Here is a 23,027-nt window from a genome sequence, read left to right on the forward strand (position 1 = left end):
GACCCACTTGTAACTACTGTACAGCAGAGCGAAATCCACTTACCCTACCTTTTTTTTTATTGATTCCTAATTTTTTTTAATATTTAATTTCAAAATATATTATTTTGAAAGGTGAGCAAGTGAGTGTCACTCTGCTGTACAGTAGCTAGGTTGCAAGTGGTTCACTGTAATGGATGGTGTAAAATTTGAAATAAGAAAAATGATTCTGAGCGAAGACGGCCAGTCGCCTATGATATTACTAAATATATTTTATGATATTATTGTGAATTAAGTAGTTTATATAGGTCAGTGTTTGGAAGGAACGAGTTCCAAAAGGAACGGATTCCTGGAACGAATTACTGTTTATAGAACGGCATGATGAACGAATTCTTTTTTATAAAAAAAGAACGAGAAAATGAACTAGTTCTTTTTTTTAAGAAAAAATAAAAAAATTGTTCGTTCCTTTCTAGTTCCAATAATTTACACAGATAAGTAGGTTTGTAAAAATTGAAATTAAGATATATTTTTTTAATGTGTATAATGTATATTCCTAATTAGTGATTGTTATCGAGTATCGATTTTAAGACAATCGACATACGTTTTAATTTTAATTTAATTTTGAAGAAATTCTCAAAATATATAATAATATATTGCATAAACATATAAAATATGTACCTACTTGTAGTTATATATTATAAATAAAAATTAAAGAAGTATGCATAATACGAAAAAAAAAAACAATAATTAATAAGAATTTTTATTTTATTTCGAACTAAAAAAGGAACTCGTTCATTTTTCAAAGGAACGACAAAGGAACGAATTCTTTTTTTTTAAGGAACAAGGAACAAAACGAATTCCTTTTTTTTTTAAAAAAACGAGGAACTGAACGAATTCCTTTTTATAAGGAACTTGCCAAATACTGATATAGGTATTAAAACCTATTAGAATCTTGTTTTAAATTTTCAATCATCTTCTATACTATAGCTGATCCCGTTGCACTTCGTTGCCCGTTAAATATACCAACTCTATATGACTCAAACTTTGTTCAATTTGTTATTTAATATTCTGTGTATGGTATTCAGAATTTATCTTAACTTTTCCATTGCCCGGATTAAAAATTCTGATTCGCAGCAGCTTATTATTATCAGGTAGGCAATCTACCTGCGGTAGATCGCGGACCCCGTGCTGTTTGTACGTATAAGTGTATGATTTAATTGTAAAGTATCAAAGTTATACCAAGTTTGTCATTTTTACATAATTCCGCTTAAATTGGATTAATATAATCAATTAATACAAAATTCTTAACTGACCTAACCGTATTAAAATGCGATGAATAAAAAAACCAAATTTAACACTCTTTAAATTAGCCATCTTCTTCCCAGGGGTCTAATTTATGCACAAACATGACTGCGTAATGATTCCAATTTATTAATATAATTAAAAATACATTATATAAATTACAACAAAGTCGACATATACTATGCCGATATTAAATTGCCAATGTATTTCACCTAAGGTAACTTTTGCCCGGGCAACGCCGGGTGGGACAGCTAGTATAATATAATTTACACTTAAAAAGATATTGCTTCCACATCATATTACACCCAAAAGGTGTTAAACAATCAGAATTTGTTTTCCAGGTAACGGAAAATTTAAGATAAGTTTTTAAGAGTTTTATACTTTTATACTACTTTGTATACAGTTCAATTACTCTTCATATAAAAAAAAACGTTGCAAGATAAATAGACCGGATTTGTGGAGCCACGAAACAGCCTCACAATTTGCAAACAACTATCCAGGGGGGCGGTGTACACGGGTTACAGCTGGTTAGCTATAAAAGTTGAACACTTTATACATTTTTAACTACAAAATAATTTTTGATTTTCAAATTTGATAAAAAATAACACCAGACAAGGCACAATAAGGGTAGTTGAATGGTACGTGATTGCAAAGTGATGAAGGCCACCGGTCACCTCTACACGTTCTCGCAGCTGGTCCAACGGGTGGATGAATGCAGTCGATTGCTCGCGGGTGACGGAGGGCGAGGCCCGACCGCGACAGGACGGTTGACGGTGAAAGCGACTATATTGCGCGACAACGATGTGCAAGTCCTGAAGAGACTGTTGTGACAACGACGCCAACCGTGATCAAAAACACTGAGAGAGCGAAGATATTGGTGCTTGAGGAATCGGCGGCGACAGAAGGCGCGACTCGACCGGCGGGATTACCGCTGGATGAAAAATGGAGAGAATAGGCGGACCGTACCACAACGCGCCGTGACCCTGATACTTTCCGTGATTTTCGTCCTGGCAATCTGTCTCAGCCACGTATGCTTCCTTTTCCACGTTGAGGAGTCATGCACCGCCAGACACTGAAGAAAACGTTAGCAAGAAAACCCTGAAACATTAGCAGTTTCTATGATGCTGGACATCCATGTTCCTAGCATAATATAGTTCCATCGCTTACCCATTGTACTTAGCAGTCCCCGTCGCTGTGAGTCACGTCTTCGTACACGCTCCAATCGTCGTCGCATCGCCGCAAGCTTCCTGCACCACCGCCGTCCGACGCTGCCACGCAATCGCCGATTGCCAGACGGTCTCGCGTATCGACGACCACGAGCTCGCGACGCCATCAACCACGATTCCGTCGTTCCGCGAGTTACCTGCAGAAAACGTATAGGGTGATTTACTACCTCGGAAACATTGTGCTCTTTCACGTACCACTTCTGGCGTCGCCGCCGTCTAGTCTGGAATTCTTCGGATGAAGGGCGGGGACCGTGATTCTGCTTGTCATTATTTCTGATACCAAATTGAATTTAGTTGGTTCATCAATATTGAAAATTCTTTGTCTTTACCTGTTTTTCCAAACCTATATTATCAGGTAGGTATATCATTTATCTATAATATCTGTAGCTAAAACTTGGAATATAGTTCAATAATTTCGTGTGATATTAAATATGTTATTTTTCATATTTGATAATCCTATCACCAGAGGAAATGGATTTTAGGTTTACCTTTTTTTTTTTTTTATATTAATATGTTCTTTTGAGCGATGACTAACTGCTATAAGTAAAGTATTACGAACAACCAAAAAAATATACCAATAATACCATAATAATTACGAAGGTATATTATATTATATAAGACCTGTATAAAGTCTGATAGACAACGGTAAAATGTATATATTATGTAAATTGTATAGGTATAATTTAACTGCATAAGAAGCACTAAATCCTTCGAAATCGGTTTAATATGCATTCGTAATAATTGATTTGTACAAATATACAATTGTTCGTACCTATATACAGTGCAGGACATCACGACTAGGTTGAGTTGCTTGGTGACGTATATAACATGACAATGAGTAAGTTTGGACATTGTTATTATTGTTTTCATCAACAAGGTTTTAATGATTTCGCAAAATTAACGACGATTTTTAGTTTTATACACCAGCTAATGGCTATTTCGTAGATGTTTGAAACATTTGCGATTTTGTTTTCACCATTTAAAAATGTATATACACAACCATAAAATATATTAAAGTAAATTGCGTATATAACTGTATTTATATTTTCATAAAACATAATTATTTATCGAAACGATGCAAGAGGCGATCAACTGGCAGACCTCGCAGCGAGTCTCGACCTCCTCGTTGGCAACGAGGGCAATGTTCCGACGTACGCTAGGTCAAACGCGGAATCCATCATCGATGTCACTTTCCACCGTTCACGACTTCCTCTCTCCCTTGATGGCTGGAGAGTCATGGACGAGGTCGAATCGGCGAACGACCATAGGTACATACAATTCCAGCTACAACGGGCTCCTGTACCACACGACCCGCCGGAGCCACCTAGAGGATGGTCCTACTACACGTCTGGACACAGAAGCACTGGCCGCTCATCTGGTCGCCTTCCCAACTCCTCAAATCAACGACACTGAAACCGCGGACGAATCTGCCGACCAGATGGTCATGTACATCTCTGCAGCTTGCGACTCCTGCATGCCACCCAGAGCCCCACCTCCCTCAGGCAGGAAGCAGGTCCATTGGTGAAACGAAGGCATGGCTACGCTTCGTGATGAGCACACCAGGTCCCGCAGATGCTACCACAGGGCGGCTCGAAGACAGGAACCCCCCGAGCAGTTACAACTTCTCCGCGAAGTAAGAGCTCCGAATGGCAATAAGAACAGCCGAGGCTAAGAGTTGGTCCGACCTCTGCGCCGCCGTCGACTCTGACCCTTGGGGACTTCCTTACAAAGTGATGACGAAACGCATAGGCAAGCACCGCCTGGGAATCGAAGCCAGAGGCAAGGAGGCGGAGATCGCGGATCACCTGTTCCCCAATCCACCGAAAACGGACTGGTCCCTCGTACCTCTAGCTCCGGCAGACGAAGATCCGGCAACACCGGAATTCACTGTGGCCGAACTGCGCGAGGCTTCCACGAGACTCCCACCTGGCAAAGCTACCGGACCCGACGGCATCCCGAACGAGGTTCTGGCAAAAGTCACCCTCCTCAGGCCACACACGCTCCTCAACACTTTCAACAGCTGCTTGGCCCACAGCACCTTCCCATCCCGATGGAAAGAGTCCAGGCTCGTTCTCCTGCACAAAGATCCCGGAAAACCGGCATCCGAACCTTCCAGTTACAAGCCATTGTGTATGCTCGATTCATCAGGCAAGCTACTGGAGCGGCTCATCCTGACGAGGCTCAATGAACACCTTGACAGCACCGGTCTCCGATCGCCAAACCAGTACGGCTTTCGACGTGGCCGGTCGACAGAGAACGCAATCGAGCGATTACTGGAGACGGTCCACGGCGCGGCCCTCGGAGCCGCTCAGCACCGGGACCTGTGCGTGGCAGTCTCTTTGGATGTCAGGAACGCCTTCAACACCGCGCCATGGATAAGGATAGACGCCGTACTCCGCGGGGAAAATGTCCCCCCGTACCTGATACGGCTCATCAGGTCGTATCTCCAAGATCGCTCCATACTGGTAGGCCAGACACCCCTCCAGCGAAGCACCACGTGCGGCGTTCCTCAGGGCTCGGTCCTCGGACCAGCCCTGTGGAACGTGTTCTACGACAAACTCCTCGAGATGGAAATGCCCCACGACGTCCAACTAATGGCGTTTGCGGACGACGTGTGCGTTCTCGGCATCTCGCGGAACGGCGAGTCCGCCACGACGATGATGAACCCGGTTCTCGGGGCGGTCGCCGACTGGATGAACGCCAACGGCCTCCAACTAGCTCCAGCCAAAACAAAGGCAATCGTACTAACCAGGAAGCACAAGTTCAACGACCCCGAGCTCTCTGTCCAAGGCCACGTGGTTCCTGTGAAACGGTCCATGCGATACCTCGGCGTTGAGCTCGACACGCGACTGCTGTTCATGGTACACGTCCGCTAGGCGTCGGTCAAGGCCTCCGAGTCAGCGCTCGCCATTGGGAGACTGATTCCCAACGTCGGCGGACCTTCGCAGAGCAAGAGAGCCCTCCTGGGAACAGTGGCGGTGGCCAACAGTAATATGCTGTACGCGGCCGCAGTCTGGGCCACTCAAGGCACAAAAACGGCTAAAAACCGGAACGAGATGGCAAGGGCGCAGCGCACCGTCGCTATCCGCACAACGAGGGATTACCAAACCATCTCGGCCGACGCGTCGTCACTACTCGCGTCAATGGTGCCAGCGGATCTCGTAGCCAACGAGAGGGCCAGGATGCGGCAGCGCCTCGACGACCAGGATGACACGACGCCTAAAAGCGGCATGAAGAAGGAGAAGAGAGCCATCAGCATCAGAGCGTGGCAAGCCAGATGGGACCGGTCAGCAGCCGGTCCGGACGCCGTTGGACGCAGATGGACTCACCGGCTGCTGCCTGACATCGCACGTTGGCTGGCGAAGCCCATGATGAGCCTCACCTACCGGCTGACCCAGGCTCTGTCTGCGCACGGCTGTTTCCGCAGTTACATGCTGAGGTTCAACCGTGCCGTAGAAAGTTACTGCACCTACTGCATGAACCCCGACGACACGGCGGAGCACACGCTCTTCGCGTGTCCCAGGTGGGAGGAAGAACGAGCTGTCCTGTCCAGGATTCTCCGACGCCCACCAGATCCCGGGGACGTGCAGGAAATCCTGTGCGGCCCTCGGCCCGACGACCTACCCGACGAACCGACAGCCCGGTGTAGGATCTTAGAACAGGTCTCGACCAATAGACGGGAGTTCATGGTGATGGTGGAAACAATCACGAGCACAAAAGAAGCGGACGAACGGGAGGAGCAGCTGCACGACTGACAACAGCGATACCGTCGGAGGTGTCACCGACCACCGTTCTTCATCCCCCACCATGACACCATGGGAGGGATCTAGACCATACCGGAAGTCGAGGACTTCCGACTAAGGACCAGAACGAGACTACAAGGGCGGCGGACTCCGGTCGGCTCCGGAAAACAACGAACAACAACCCAACTTGTTAAAAATTTGTTAACGTCATGTTAAAAGGGGGGACTGCCCGACTTACCCCCCTCACATATGTATAAATATTTGTTGATTTCAAATAAACGATGGCGCCGTCGGTTCAAACATGGAAAAAAAAATTATTTAAATATAACTCATAATATAATAAGTATTATAAGATTTTTCTTCTAGCTTTTTCTGAAAAAAAATAATTATTTGATCATATAGGTAGGTATTGTCTTAATTTATAGGTATCAAGTGTTTTATTTTCAAAATATAAATTTTTTCTTAATGAAAATTTTTATTCTTACATTATTAGGATTATAGGTAGGTATTTTATTTTATACACAATTATACAGTGAAACTTTTATTTTACGAAGTCTTATGAAGTATAAAAAAAATTTCGTGCTATAGAGAATTTTGTTAAATAGAATCGAATAAATTTGGTTCAAATTTGGTTTGGTTGTCAGAATTATTTCATTAAACTGAAATTTTTGTTAAATAGAAATTCGTCTTATGGAAGTTTCACTGTATAATAATAAATAATAAGTAATAATTACAATATTATAAAAAGTACATTGCAATCAATTAGAGGCCCCTAAAAAAAACCCATGCCCTTGAACCCCCTAATCCGGACTTAATCGTCGCCGCCGTTGAACAATTACAGCTAATATACACTATATTGTATCGTCGTCGACCGTCGTAATATAAACTCGCGTTATTATAGTATTGCGTCTGTATTATACAATACTATTATAAATACCATCGATTTGCTTGAGATTTTAAGTTTCCGGAAGAGATGCGTAGTCCGCAGTTAAATCACGGCCTGCGCGTATACGGCTATTTACTATATAATCGGAGGTTTTTATTCTCAGCTAAAAACCAGAAATATTTTTTTAAATTTCAGACATTCATCATAATTATAATAACATTTTAGTTATAACTTATAAGTATTATTATTGTACATTTTGTTAAAAAAAATTCTTGTCCATAAATACATTATATGAGTAAAACTTTCAAATTGTTCAACATTTCCCTATTCATAACTTTTATACAGAGTACAGACCGAAAAACAAGAAACTGATAAATACAAAATGCATCAACGTATCAAACGTTCTATGTTTGTATTACAAAATATTTTACAGATAACTTATTGGCAATTTATAGCATATATTTCTGTATGTAGAAAAATAAGAAAAATATCTGTAATATTTTGACTTAATATTTATTGCAGTGTAGGTAAGACTAATAACAAATAATAATCAATAGTTTTATTTTGAATAATCCACGACTCTAGCGCTAAGTACAATTGCGGCTTGTATTTAAATAGGTACCCCACTCTCAAATAAAACTCAAATTCTAGACATTAAATTCTAAAAGAACAATACGTTGTAATGTGTGTTTATGTATAGATCTAGCTGCATGTTTATTCGTATGGTTCACGATATTGAGAATATTGAGTTGTGTTTATATTGATTTTAAAATGGTATTGATATGTAAAAAATATTTAAAACAATATTTTACAATTCAAAACTTTTAAATGTGTACCTATAATGTTTTAGATTGCTGAAAGATATTTGAAGAACCTTGAAGCCAACTGTTTGTTAACTGAAGTGGAGCCAACACTTGCCTCAGAAACATCATATTTTTATTGGAAGAAATGTGATGCTGAAGAAAAATATAAGGTTTTTGATTTCCACTCCAAATCGACGTTTATATTATAATTTAAAAGAATACATAGGGAACATACAAACCAATGAAATCGATACTCACGGCCCACGGGTTAGTACTCACGTTAATATACAATATAGTTACTTTTACGTAATCATCAATAAATTTAAACTTTTTAAACAAATAGGTAGGTAAAATAATTATATTGAATATAATATTATACGTCAAACATATTAATTATTATGTAGGTACTTACTATTAGAAATCAGTATGAGGTGCCTGACACCTATTTTTATAGTTATATTATAATGTTATGGTAATAAGTTATAACTAAGATAACTATATTTTTTAAAGATTGACACTATTAAAAAAATGTGTATGGTTGGCTGTTGGAAATAGGTACGTACATATATTTAATTACCTATATTATGTTATTATAATATATAATTATTATTTTGGATTATTGGATTCTAAAAATGAATTGATTTAAAAGATAAAAATGAATTCGATTACTCGTAATTACCCTATAATAATTCTAATAAAAATTAATTTGCAGTGAGATTCGATCTATACATTATTAATTTTAGTTAGGAAGAAACTAAAAAAACGCTGAACTTGCTTTTCTGTATATATAATTGTAGGTTTCGAGTGTACGTTGAGTATTTTGTATCATTGAGTTGTTTAATGTAATGGATCATCCATTATACAGTCCATTATCAATGTGCTCAATTTGTATTTAATGATATTTGATAAATCTTCATAAAATGATTTTTATATGGAACACCATACCATTTTCAAAATATTTTTACTCTTTTTAACCTATTTAAAGTCATGAGAAATTTTCAAAGCTGGGCATTAACTCGTTAAAAAGTTAAAATTTAAGCTATTTTTAACTTCTTAACTTAACTTACTAGTTCGCTGTTTTAATTAATTTAACTTTAACTTAACTCATTTTTATCTATATTAACTTAAAATCAACTTAAATTATTTTTAATATTCACAATTAAGTTAATTTTATATTTTCATATTATCCAAATATTATTTATATAAGTAATAAGTTCGTAGAATATAGAAAATATTATTTAAAAAAAAAATATATTTACAAAGAATTTTATAAATAAAAACTAATATGTCATATTAATCAGGTATACTATAATTTGGTAATAATATAATATAGGGGTAACAATATAATATAATATTTACGCCCATGATTATGTTGCAATTTAAAAAAAAAATTTGTGGTTGCTTGAAACTTTTAAAGTACATTATTATACTTTATATACTCAACAACATTTTCAAATGAAATGTTTTTAAAAAATAGTAATTCAACCTAATATATATATATTATATACTATCACTAATAGTAAAGAAATTACTTAAATAGTGACAATAATATCTTAATACATTTTTGTTATTCTTTTTATAATACAGACTGACAGACCGTCTTCACTCAGAATCGTTTTTCGTACCTATTCTATTCAAATTCAACACCCTCCAACTCAATCGCAAACCTTTTTTAATTTATTTATATGACTATAAGTAATTTATTTTTCGATTAGTTTGTTATCAAAAAATGTTGCATTCATTACTATGCTGTACTAGCTGACCCATATGGATCCGGATCCACCGTTGTTCGTGCCAGAGATTTGTTTTTTTCATATATTTGTAAAAAAAATGTATATGCCATATATCTACTAATTATGGTAGTGATATAAATTTATAATATGTAACTAATTGCAACCATTACACAAACAAAAACAAAATTCTTTTTTCATGAGCTACCCTTTAGGTACTTATAGAGGTTGAAAAAATAAGCTATAAGCCCCCTCCGTCCCTACATGTTTAAGGAATCTATTATTCCTTTATTAATTGAATACAGTCAAATACTTGTTGATGGTCTATATTCTATAAATTTCGGATATCTAAACCAACATCCATTTTTAGCTGTATAATTCTGATTTTGCCGGTAAAAAAAATGAAAATAATATCAAACATAGCGCTATAAAGGTGTATCTTGGTTTTAGATTTATAATCAATATCATAAAAAAAAATCAAAATTTGGAATATTGTTACAAGAGATCAGCATACAGTTAAGTGGACTGTAGTCTGTATTCAACGAAATTATTAAAGATATATAAATTATATATTATAGTACAAAAAGTAAATTTAAGATTTTTATATAGGTATTAAAGTATCCATATTAGAAGCCTCGATTGGAAACGTGAATTAATACGTACGTGAACACGAAGTCCGTGTACACGTGAACAAAAAATCTATATTCACGTATACTTAATATACGTTAATTTAATATCCGTGTTCACGTATTTTAAAGTTATTTACGTATTCACGGGTATTTGTGCATTTTTAGGTATATTATAATATTGTATGTGGCTTGGTGTGTATTGAGTATGTGTACACGTTTTATAGAAGTAGAAATGCGTTGGTCTTCGAGTTTATGGGTGACGTCTGATAACGTTTTGATTATGGGTAAAATATTAAGATAATATAACTAATATTAGATAAAGCAGAGCATATGATACAAAAATAAATTACTCTATAGGAAATCATTTGGACAAAAAATTCGTGGATTACTTAGGTCCCAAGTTCTTCAATTTAATGCCAACAGACTTAAAAAAATATATATATTCTAATACTCGAAGTCTTAAAATTCTATACTGTGATTATATTATAAGAACTTGTGATTTGCAAGTTCTAAATAACAATCGTCAATTCCAATATTAAAATTCAACATAACCTAAAAAAAAAAAAAAATCGTTACAGAATCATCAGACCGAATAATTGAAAATGTCATATGCCTATATAATAAATGAAATCAAAATCAACATGAATCAAAATTTTTTAAAAATTATAAGGTGTATGGTATATAATTCGGGGGGTTGAACTCCCAAAACATCCCCTGTATAAGTGCCCGGGTATATAGAAAATGCTAATATAAACATTCAGTGAACATTTCACGTATCTGCCATCATTTTTAGAGTTAAAGACGTTTTTTTTTAGGGTTGTTATGTTTAAGACGTTTTGTTTAAAATACATTTATAATATCACAAAAAAAACATATTGATTTCGTTTGAAACGTTCAAAACACGTTTTAATTCCATATTATGACGTGAATTACATAATTTGAAAATATAACATATATATATTATATTCAATATTGATGAATTTATATTATATTATATTATATTATAACATTTATGTGTATTTTAATCATATTATCTTATCCACCTTCTGAGCTGTGGCATTTTTGTTTATTCAAATAGAGGAAGATACGAAATATTCAGATCTGCAATATCGATAAATCCTGCTTATGATCCTGCAGGCGTAATTAACTCGATGAACAATGCATTTGAAGTAGCGGCTGAACGTTTTACCAATGATACAACGTATGCAGTTTATACATTTTAGCTTATATGGTCGAAACTTAGTACTTATACATCTAATATCACCCAAAATAATCGTCAGATAACAAATAGTAGATTTTAATGTAAATGTATTTTTACATACAACTTCACCCGTTTATTCCTATCAATATTATAAGTTATAACCTATATAATATATACATGTATACACATTTACAGCCTTACAGGTAAACAAATATTCAATACTTTTTTTAAAAATACATAATAATTTGATTATAAATATTATTAATATTTAATTTTAAATACTTAAATACATTTTTTTTTATTTAAAACACAGTAAGTATACAATATTACAATATTACATAATTGTCTTTCAATTTATTTCGATTATCTGGTAAACAGCATAGTAATCATACATATTACTATTAACATAATATACTCATTTTAAATAAAATAAATAAATAAATTTTTCTGGTATCTTTTATATTGGGTTATTCTTATTTTTTCACCATTTACAACACCACTGTTAATCAACGAAAGTGGAGAATTAAATTTTTTCGTCATAAATCATAATAGACAGTATTATATTAGTATTATAAATGTCCATTTTATACAAAATGGATACATTGAACCTTAATATATTTTTTTTGACATAATTTAAAAAGAAATATGACTAAGTAGATTAAAAAAAACATCTATAGAAACTTTTTTCAATAATAACTCTGAATACAATTTGTGAATAGTTTCAAAATCGAAATATTTATAATATATAAATAATATCCAACTCAAAATGTCGTAAGGTCCACCTTTAATGCGATAACAATGCTAACTTCGTAACTTGACTTCTATTCCTATTTAGCTCATTTAGAAATTCAAAAAAATGTTTCATTTAATATTTTAGTCATTATACGTGTGCCATCGTTTAAAGATATTGGTAACCCCAATCAAACCATACCTGCTGCAAGATAAAATATTTTTAAATTTAATCCCATCAAAATTCTTACTATTGATTATAGAATATATTCCAGAAACAAAAGCATTAACTTATGTTAGTGGTTATTTTATGAAAAAAATGCCTCGAAAAACATAAGTTGCATTGTATAAATTATGCAAATTTTTTATTTACCTATGTTTTATTATTTATTAACAATTGTTTGATGTAATTATGTAAAGTAGATATATTATAAATAGTAATTAATTTAAAAGTAATAAAAAATTATTTAACTGCATTTAATGTACTTTCAGCTTTGACCTGAATAAATAATATATGAATATTTCAATTTTGGAGTAATTGACAATTAATATATTATATCTAAATGTTTTTTTACTACTACGGTAATTATTCATTTTTAAATTGTGTTTAAAAATATATTATAGTTCGTTGTATATTGTGTATAATAAGTTTAAAATTTAAATATTAATATAATAGGTAGGTACTGTCTAACTTACCTTTTCACTACGTCTAGTCACAGGTTCGCATGAACGTCGTTTTAATAATACCTAATGCATTAGTTTTTACCTTCTTGATGGTTTTTCAAATCGAGAGATATTTTCGTTTGATAATTATTAGGTTATAACATTGATTATACATGATAAATATATATAATCAATATTCAATGATTATACGTTTAGCGATAATTACCTACAGTTTTCAAAATCATTTAACTAGTTTTAAATAAAAATATAAAACATTTTAAATGGTTTAAGATCAACTTTTCAGTAAGTACATTCACAAATTATAACGTTTTTTTGCGTATGATAAGATTCAAGTAGGTACTCCCGCCGAAAAACTTTTAAGGCAGCGCAGTATAATCTATTCGAATTTCGAACACGCGACCTCCACCACACAACGGTCTGTCAATCAGCCTCAGTACCGCATTCCTATAATAATCATCGCGTGTATACACCGAGTGCTACATGCACGCTTCATAAATATTATCTTATCGCCAACATGTATTGACGTCAAGATCACACCGTAAATAGTGTGTACGTATTAAAATAGCATAATAATAATTTATTATAATATATTATATACATATATTATACTATTTATAATATATCGTGCTGTTATTATCTACGCCGCCTCCTCCTTCTCCGCTATGATAAGACATCGTAAGTATAAGTACCTATAGCTGCAGCTCGTCACGTGTGATGAAAACACGCGCAGTTTGTACTGTGGACGCGTCCCGCCACGACGTCGAATTTTCGTCCGCCCAACCGATCGCTCGTTCGCTCTCCAGTCGTATACGACGAAAATAATTAATAAATAAATCGAATACACATATTATCGATCACCCGCCGAGCCGATATAATCTATCATTCGGCCACATTGCACACACAATATTATACACATTGTATATATTTACAACATAGTATTATTGACGAATTTCGATTAAAAATTTCGGTTCTGTGCTTCCGGTCTTCCACGGATACGACTTCAGAGCGTGCGAGCGAGCAGAGCGCGTAGGTGGCGGTCCCACAGCGGCAGCCACGCGACTCTGCGGACACTTTTATCTAATACACCTACGATGGCGGTCGGCAAAAAGTTGAACCGGAAGAAGACGATGGCGGGCGTAGTGCGTGAGTCGTCCATGTTGGACAGGGTACTGACAACCACCGACTTGACGGCTTTGGGCGTGGGCAGCACAATTGGCGTGGGGGTGTACGTTTTACCCGGTGCCCTATCAAAGTACGTGGCCGGTCCTGCCGTTGTCGTGTCGTTTTTCATCGCCGCCGTTGCCTCCGTGTTTGCCGGTTAGTACAACAAATAAACCACAACGTATACAGACAGCAAACGAGAATGACAATTTTCAGCCAATGTATATAGTTAAAATTTGACATTTTTACTTCAGTTTCACTAGTCTATGTTAGTTACTTCAATAGGTTTACGATTTACATCATCGAATGCTGAAGTGTTGATTGACGTACCTACCTTTACTGACGTTGAATGATGAATTTGTATTATATAAATATTCAATAAATTATGTGTTTTTTTCAATATATTATTCCAGTTCAAAGTTCATCACTCAAACATTTTTCATAGGGAATATATTTTTTCAACACCAAGATTAATTTAAACACTCGGTCAGAAATTTCTTAGTAAATTAGTAAATTAGTAATCTACATCTCATAACTTTATATTGTGTGTTCAAGGCTTTAAAATCTAAATACGCCACACGGAACAGAAACAGAATGAAGTCAAATTTTGATGTTTAAAGTAATTTTACTTGCTGAAAAATTAGAAAAATTAATTTTATATCTTAAGTTAATACTTACTATAGCTTATAGGTATATTAATAACATAGGTTAAAGTAATGTTGTTATTTGTTAATAATTGTATATCACCCTTGAATAATACTAATGAAGTGCAGTAAATGTTAACGTTTATTTCCCAAAGTTAATTATTTGGACATATTTTACTTCTCTAGCAATAGTTGTAACATTTTTACATTTGGTATCCAGTTTTATGTGTATGAAGATGTTGTCAGACACATTTTAAATAACTTTTACTGTTAAATAACTAATTTAAAGGTGTTTATTATTTATTAGGTTAGTCGTATATAGGTGCATACAATAATGTAAGTAAATACTAAAATACTAAATTAGGTACCTATTGTATTTTATTTTCAAATAAACTTAAGATTGAATGAAATGCTCTAAAAATATATCTAAATATCTAAAAACGTATAGGTACTTATATTATTATATATTTTTTTTGTATTAAATAATCATGCATGTATAAATGTGATAAACTTGATGCAATATATTTTTATAATATTTAATCGGTTTAAATTGTAACTACTAATATGTCATAACTCATAACTATTTACGCTCGAGCGTCGAGATTGTAGCCTTTTGGTTTTAGTTTTGAATTAAAATACACATAGCTCGTTAAGATACGTAAAACAATAACAAAATTATACATGACGGTCCCCAAGGATAAAGAAATATGAACCTAATTTAATTTAACCTATCAAATTTTTAAAATCTAATATTTTGATTAAGATTAATAATTTTACTACAAAGTTTTAACAGAATTTAAATAATAAGACGCCCCTACGTTCTCTTGAATTTTAAATTTTTAACCTATACATAATAATATTTTAATAACTAATTAGGTATAACATCGACTAAAAATCAAAATACATGTACACCACGCCAATCTCTATGAAATAGTGCAAATCCTGTACGTTTTTAATGATTTCGTCACTTCTATAATTATAATCAGATCAACAAACTTTATATATAAACTAATAATCCTATACACCAAATTACGTATTTATTGAAAACGAATAGGTATATAATCTTTTTATAATTTTATTACTAATAGTGTGCCATTTGACCATTCATGCTTGAATTTATCATTAGTAATAAAAAAAAAGTTTTACCCTCGACAACATAGGCCATTGGACTTTTGTGGAAGGGTTACGGTTTACACGGTTGGAACGCGTGTTTCTTATATGAGGCAAGGATATTGTCGCTAATAACCAGAGTGTCACCCATCAGGGAGCCTGCAACGCAGGACGATATACTTGACTGCAGCAAGTATTACCACGCCCCACCAGGCCCGGCAAACCCCATAATATATATTATATAATAATTAAAAATTAAAATATAAATACGGGTAGATAGATGGATACATGACGATTTTTTTTTCATTTCAAACACATACATAAAATACATGAATATAGTCTTAACATATTATAACAAAATAATATAATGCAAGTTAAAGAGACGACTTAGTATAATAATATAATAAATCATATTAGCTTGTTTTATTATTATATTATAATTTATTATCTAAATACAAATTAGGTTATTTACATAAAAATTAAATAAACAACGAGTTAATAGTTGTATATAGTACATAACTGTGTACATATGTATATTTAGGTATACATGTACAAACTAATTAAGCGTATTGTAAAATATCTTTATCACTAGCTATTATATTATCATAAATATAAAATGAGATGTATCTAAATTCTATAATACGTTTACATGAAATCAAATAATTTTTAGGTATATTTAGTATATTATACTTATACAGCCATTAAATTAATTTATAGATAATATTATCAGCCATAACGTATATTATAAATATTTTGTCAACAAACTTTATAACACAAATTCGATAAATAGCCCATCCCATTTTAATGTAGATACTTACGACGGGGCAGTTTGAAATTATAATAATCTCGTAGATACAAATAATAAGGTACATAGGTACATATCAGTACATATCAGTTTGTATATTATATTATGTATTATTGAGTATTGACCTATAAACGGCAAATCACAATATTTGCTATTGTAAAAACTGAAGTCCATCTCGAATCAAAACACTTGATAATAGTTTCAGAACAATAGCTGATCTGCTAATATATAGTTAAATAAATATAATGATAATATACAGGAATAAAATAATATATTAGGATAGAACACATATTTAAATACGCCATTAATACATATTTAAGATATAAGTTCTAAATTTGATGTGTTTCGTGTTGTTTTTTTCCTACTTAGAAGAAGGAATCAAATTCGATAAAAATGTGTTTTACATCACTACTACTTATTTGCATATTTGAGGATTTGAGAATACATGATTGTACTTCTTAAGTAATTTAACAGTAATAGATTTACAACTATACAATATATTATGATATTTGCTTATTATAGTTGTAGTTTGAATAAAGTTTTGTTTTAATTAATATTATTTTATAATTATTCATTAATATTTTAAAATTTTATTTTAATTTGCATGTTTAGCATATTTTCAAAATAATTATACCAATTTCTCGTGCACAAGTATTGAAGTACCTAGCTACAATCATTCAACATTTTTTTTGGTTAATGCAACTGAGTTCCCCCACTCTAATTCGTAATATACAACTAGAGTTACACTAGATACAAAAAACAATTAGCAGGACTATATAATGATGCTTATTGGGGTTTTTTTTATCAATTATTATTTATTATAACCAATCATTATTTTATCAATTATAATTAATACACTATAATTAATAAATATATATATAATTATATATAACTAAAATAGCTAAAAGGTTAATAATTGTCGATATTTATAAGTCATCAATAACATAATATGCCATTAAATGTTTTTAATCGAAATGTTACATACGCATGTACCTAATATTTATTGTTCAGAGAATTTAATGTTTTCAATTATAGACTATAGTCCCGTTTACTATAATCAATATACTGATTGTCAACAAGTATAGGTACAGATACGCCTAGTCAGTTTTAAAATTGAGTTGAAATAGGAAATCTTTATGGAGTCACGACCGTTTTGAGGTCTACGTTTCTTAAATTGAAAAGATTAAATACTTAAATAGGTAGTGTATCTCAGTTCACGGTCAAATCGGCATCGGTGTTCCTCCCTTTATCAACTTTATTCAACAAAGATGGGCAACCACCTGTCGCAGATTGGATGTAACACTTGTTATATTTTCGAACGTAGTTCAAACCATTCTCTAAACTTTCCTGTTATTTTTAAGAAAAGTCTCTGAAATTTAAGAGTAAATCAGTCGAGTAATTTTGAATATATTATAAGTTACACGTACATTGAGATAGATAATATAAAAGTCAATTTTATTTCTGTAACCAAAGACTCTATATATAAACAAAACAAATATACGATTTTCGTGATCCAGAACTAAATTCTTGTAAGTATTACCCTCTAACAACATATAGGTTGAAAAACGAAGCTATAAACACTCATCGAGTCTCAAGGAATATATGTGAAAAATATGTGCCGATTGGATAAGTGGTTCCGAAGATTAGCGAGCACTAACAAACGCACAATAATGTATTTATATATTATATATTAATAAAAATAATAAAGAATAGATAAAATTATATAATATATTACATTGAATATTATATTGAATATTATATTAGGTACATACATGCCAACAATAAAATTATATTATACATTATCTATCTATATAATAATAATATATATAAGAATCTAACTTGATTTTGGAGACGAAGGAAACCGGTTTGTTTGCTTATTTATTATTGTTATTATTATTATTAACATTATTAATTATTTATTTATTTGTTTGCACTTGCATTTTTCCATTTTAAATATATATTATTCATTGAACAAATAATTTATTCTTACATTTTTTTCTACCTTATCTCTATTCTATAATAAAAAGAATAAAATTTACCACTCCAGTGGTTGAATTCAAAATGTTGGACATATAATTTTCAGAAATGAATAATAACAATAACTTCAATAAGTTATTATATTATAACTATTTATGTAGCCAAAAAATAGTCATATGTTTTTTAATTAAATTATAAAAAAATAATTTCTTCCGGAGGAAGGTCGGGCAGCTAGTATTGAATATTATACTGAATATATTATATACATATCAACAATAAAATTATATTATACATTTATATTTTCATGAAATATCTATATTGAAAATTGTATGATTTATTGGTAAGAATAGTATACACTTTTTTTAAATTATACATCTATACAAGTATACAACAATAATTTAATAAAAACAATAATTTTTATCATTTAAATACAAATACGATTGTATACACGATTTGTGTTAACATTAATATTTTTCCAGGACTATGTTACGCCGAACTTAGCAGTCGAGTCCCCAGGGCAGGATCAGCTTACTCGTATGCTTATATCGCTGTTGGCGAATTAGCAGCATTCATAGTCGGATGGAATCTACTACTAGAATACACAATAGGTATTATTAATATAGATCTTATAAAATATATACCTAACAATAATAATTTTCAGTTAAAAGGCAACCTTATAATACAATATAAGTAATTTTTAAACAAGACAATTTCATTCAAAAAGTGTTATAAAACTTATAGGTATATACGAGATATAGGTATTAGTACCGTATTACTAATTATAATTTCAATAATATAATAAATTGGAAATTTGTTATATTATGTTATATGCAATAACCACATACAAAAATGTGTTTCAATAGTTTTAAGCTTTTAATTTTACTTATTCAACTATATTATAATTTATAATGTATTATGTTACTTTTTAAATCGACCTCAACCAAAATTGCTTAAATAAAATGGTACCTAACTTACAAGTTACAACTATTCTTCATGTTTAACTTATGCCAATTATTGAAGGCCTAAGGGTAAACTTCAACTAAAGTCTTTTCAACTACCTACCCTTGATTAACACAAAATAATATAATAATATAAATAATAAAATATATTATAATAATTCTTAATTGGCGAACTTCATTGAGTTCAAGAGACAATTTTTAAGGATAACATCGCTATTGTATTGGGTCCATCGTTCAAAGTACCTACTTATTAAATCGCATCTATTTGGCTATTTTATAAAAAACACGAACCGACTAGAAATTGTATTTAATATAATAGATAAAACAATAGTTTTGAAGTGTATGTGCGACTTATTAATATTTTCTATTGTGATCATGAATATGAATTTAAAATGTTACAAAATGTATTAATGGTTTTTTTTCCAGGTGGCGCTAGCATAGCCAGAGGAATGAGTCTTTACATCGATGCGTTAACCAACAAAACTATGGAAACAGCTTTCAGAGGGCTTTATGAGATCGAATTACCATACTTATCCGAGTATTTTGACTTTTTCGCCATGTTCATTGTTCTTCTGTTCTCTGGTAATAACAACTTACTATAATATAATGTATACCTAGGTCGATAATTATATCTTATAAGATGATAAGATTTGAAACTACGTTTCTACAATTAATGAGTCTTTTAAGAGTTAAGAACAAAAAATGTATTAAAAAAAAAGTTACGATAATGAAAGTTCGTTTAGTAGATATACCTTTTTAAACTATTTATTCAAATAGGTATTTGATATAATTTTATTATTTTTTCTTTGATATTACCTAATTATAGTTTATTGCAAATAAGTTGTTGGAAGTTATAAATAGGTACCAATACTGTAAAATAAAATTATATCGACTTCAATCATTAGGCTATTTACATCAATACGTCATAATTACAGACGTGATCACAATCACATATTCGAACGCAGTTATAAAAATAATCTTATCGAATTGAATGAACGTGATTTTATATCATGGCTTCTCAATGAGCGGCTCTGCCTTAATTTGTATTATATATGTATGTATATAATAAAAAAAGTAATAAAAATAATTAGTATAAGTAGGTATAAAGGTTGGATGGGAATACACGAAATAAATAAAAAAAAATGATAGCATAAAAAAGGTTGTTATATAGGAGCATAATTATTGTTATTTTAATAGCATGATAATTTTATTACGCCTTTAACGCTCATAAATGAGATGTGCGTATTATAGTGTAAATTCCAATATTTCACACGCTGTAGGTATCAAAAACCGATAACGAAATATTAATTATCATATTTTATTATGTGCAATTAAAAGCACAATTTTTGGTAAAAACAAAGACTCATTATTGTCTTTTCCACAAATATTAGTGTAATAATATAATATATCAATTACACACAATATTTGTATAAAGTATAAACTATACTAACATATTGTTGTACCCATTCTATAATTTATTATATACGTTAATTATAGGTACTTACATTTCTCTATGCTCTGTATTCTGCATTCAGTAATGTTTGATATTTTACGGTTGAACTCAGGGACGGATTGGAATTTCGGACCAGCCCGGGAAAATACTTTTTCACCGGCCCACTATTTGTTGGGAGATTGGGGGCAATCGGCAAGTGTACCATACTGAAGATAGTAATTTTTTTAGTATTTTAAAGGGTATAGTCTACTGTAATCAGTGTTATTATAAAATCAACCTTTAACAATAAAATGTAATAATAAAAACAATAATAATGGAATAACAATAGTATTACCCACATATAAATGTTACATAGTAAAATGTTAGTAATTTTATATTTTATATTATCAGTTTTATTGTATCGATATAAAAATATAACGAAAATACAATTACAATACATTTGTATTAATACAATACATTTGTAATAAATACCATTATTCAATCGTATTTGATACCATTTAAAAGTAACACATATGATGCGTGGGTGTGATAAACCCTTGTACTAAATTATTTATTTTGAGTGAATTTAGTCAGATTAAAACAAATACAAGCAAATATTCGCGTATTGCTATCATAACTCTAAAAATAAATCTTATTATAGGTCTAAAATAAACCTTTGCTTCTAAAAGTAGTATTTTTTTATTTTTGTCTCAAATTTTTTCAGTTCCTCCTTTTCGTTTTTTAGTACAGCCTGATCCATCCGTTTCCATTTTATTTTATAATTCGCAACTATTACTATTGTAATATAAAATATTTTATGAAATTATTCCTAGTTAAAGTGCTTAGTAATTGAATTTTAAAATAATCAAAATTGTGCTGAACTGCCAAGTGCTGATATCGAGGTTTTGAATGACAATTCATATTTAAATATAAATAATATAAATTTCAAATAATAATATGTATCAATTAATAAATTATATTTACGTCTTAACCTTCTATTTGTTATTTAGTAGGCGGCCCATCGGGAATTTCCCAATTTCCCTATGGCCCAATCCGTCCCTGGTTGAACTTATATACTATACGTCTTGAACACGGAACAATAACAACATAAGAGTATTTAGTATTATTAATAAGTAATAGCTAGTACAATTTTAAAGCTTTACACGAGACGTGAATCACGAGTGAATCACGAGAGTGAACCACGCTTTCGGCCCCACGACCTAAGCGTGATCGAATCAAACAATGTTTGATTTTCAGTCATGAGATACGAACAAAGGTGGCGTGGCGCGGTTCACTCTCGAATTCAAGCCCCGTGCAACTTAAAGCTGCAGAGTGAATATAAACAGAATTTTTTAAAGAATGATTTTTTTTTTAATTTTCAATTTTTAAATCATTAATAAAATAATAAGACTCATAAAAAATAGTCAAATAGTTTTATGTGTATACATATTTTGATGTTTTTAAGCTTTAGATACCTATATAAAATATAGCAAACAATATTTAGATAATGTTAGCACTCAGCTGTATATAATGCATTTGATTAATAAATTGTTAATAAAAACTAACAACCTATTATAGTCTTTTACCATTATGACATCAGAATTTACATCCAATCGATAAAAAAACCTCATCGCTTCCAATTGCAGGTAAAGTGTATAATATTATTCTAAATATAGAAATGTATAGTGCCTATCTATGTTTGATCTAGATGCCTACAATGTAATTATGTAAATATATATAACAATAAGTATTACAAGAAATTTAAATTTAAATTTTTCAAAGATAATCTATGAATGGTTATTGGGATATTCGTAATAATACAACATACACAATAGAAACTTGAGACTTATACGTCTTAACTTATAATGCATTGTCTAAATAGTACCTACATGGCTACGTAATATAATATATAGGAAAGCTCTATACGAGATACACATAGTTAGACGTGATCAAACAAATAGTTTAGATTATTAAGAGGACGTCGTACCCGCATGTGTTGTCTCCGTCTTCGTCGCTAGTTTCTATAGAGT

At 32.0% G+C, this 23,027-nt stretch overlaps 1 protein-coding gene across 1 annotated transcript in view; it reads left to right on the forward strand.

The window, feature by feature from the left end:
• Positions 1-13,630: 13,630 nt before the first annotated feature.
• LOC100162798 (high affinity cationic amino acid transporter 1) overlaps positions 13,631-23,027 on the forward strand; it is a 15,832-nt gene continuing 6,435 nt past the window's right edge. The window contains exons 1-3 of the mRNA XM_001951928.5: positions 13,631-14,226; positions 19,086-19,214; positions 19,992-20,147. Of these exons, the coding sequence (XP_001951963.1) occupies positions 14,001-14,226; positions 19,086-19,214; positions 19,992-20,147 (511 nt within the window). The 5' untranslated portion in view covers positions 13,631-14,000. The remainder of the gene's footprint in view (positions 14,227-19,085; positions 19,215-19,991; positions 20,148-23,027) is intronic.

This window comes from Acyrthosiphon pisum, chromosome A2 (assembly GCF_005508785.2).
Source record: "Acyrthosiphon pisum isolate AL4f chromosome A2, pea_aphid_22Mar2018_4r6ur, whole genome shotgun sequence".
NCBI lineage: Eukaryota > Metazoa > Arthropoda > Insecta > Hemiptera > Aphididae > Acyrthosiphon > Acyrthosiphon pisum.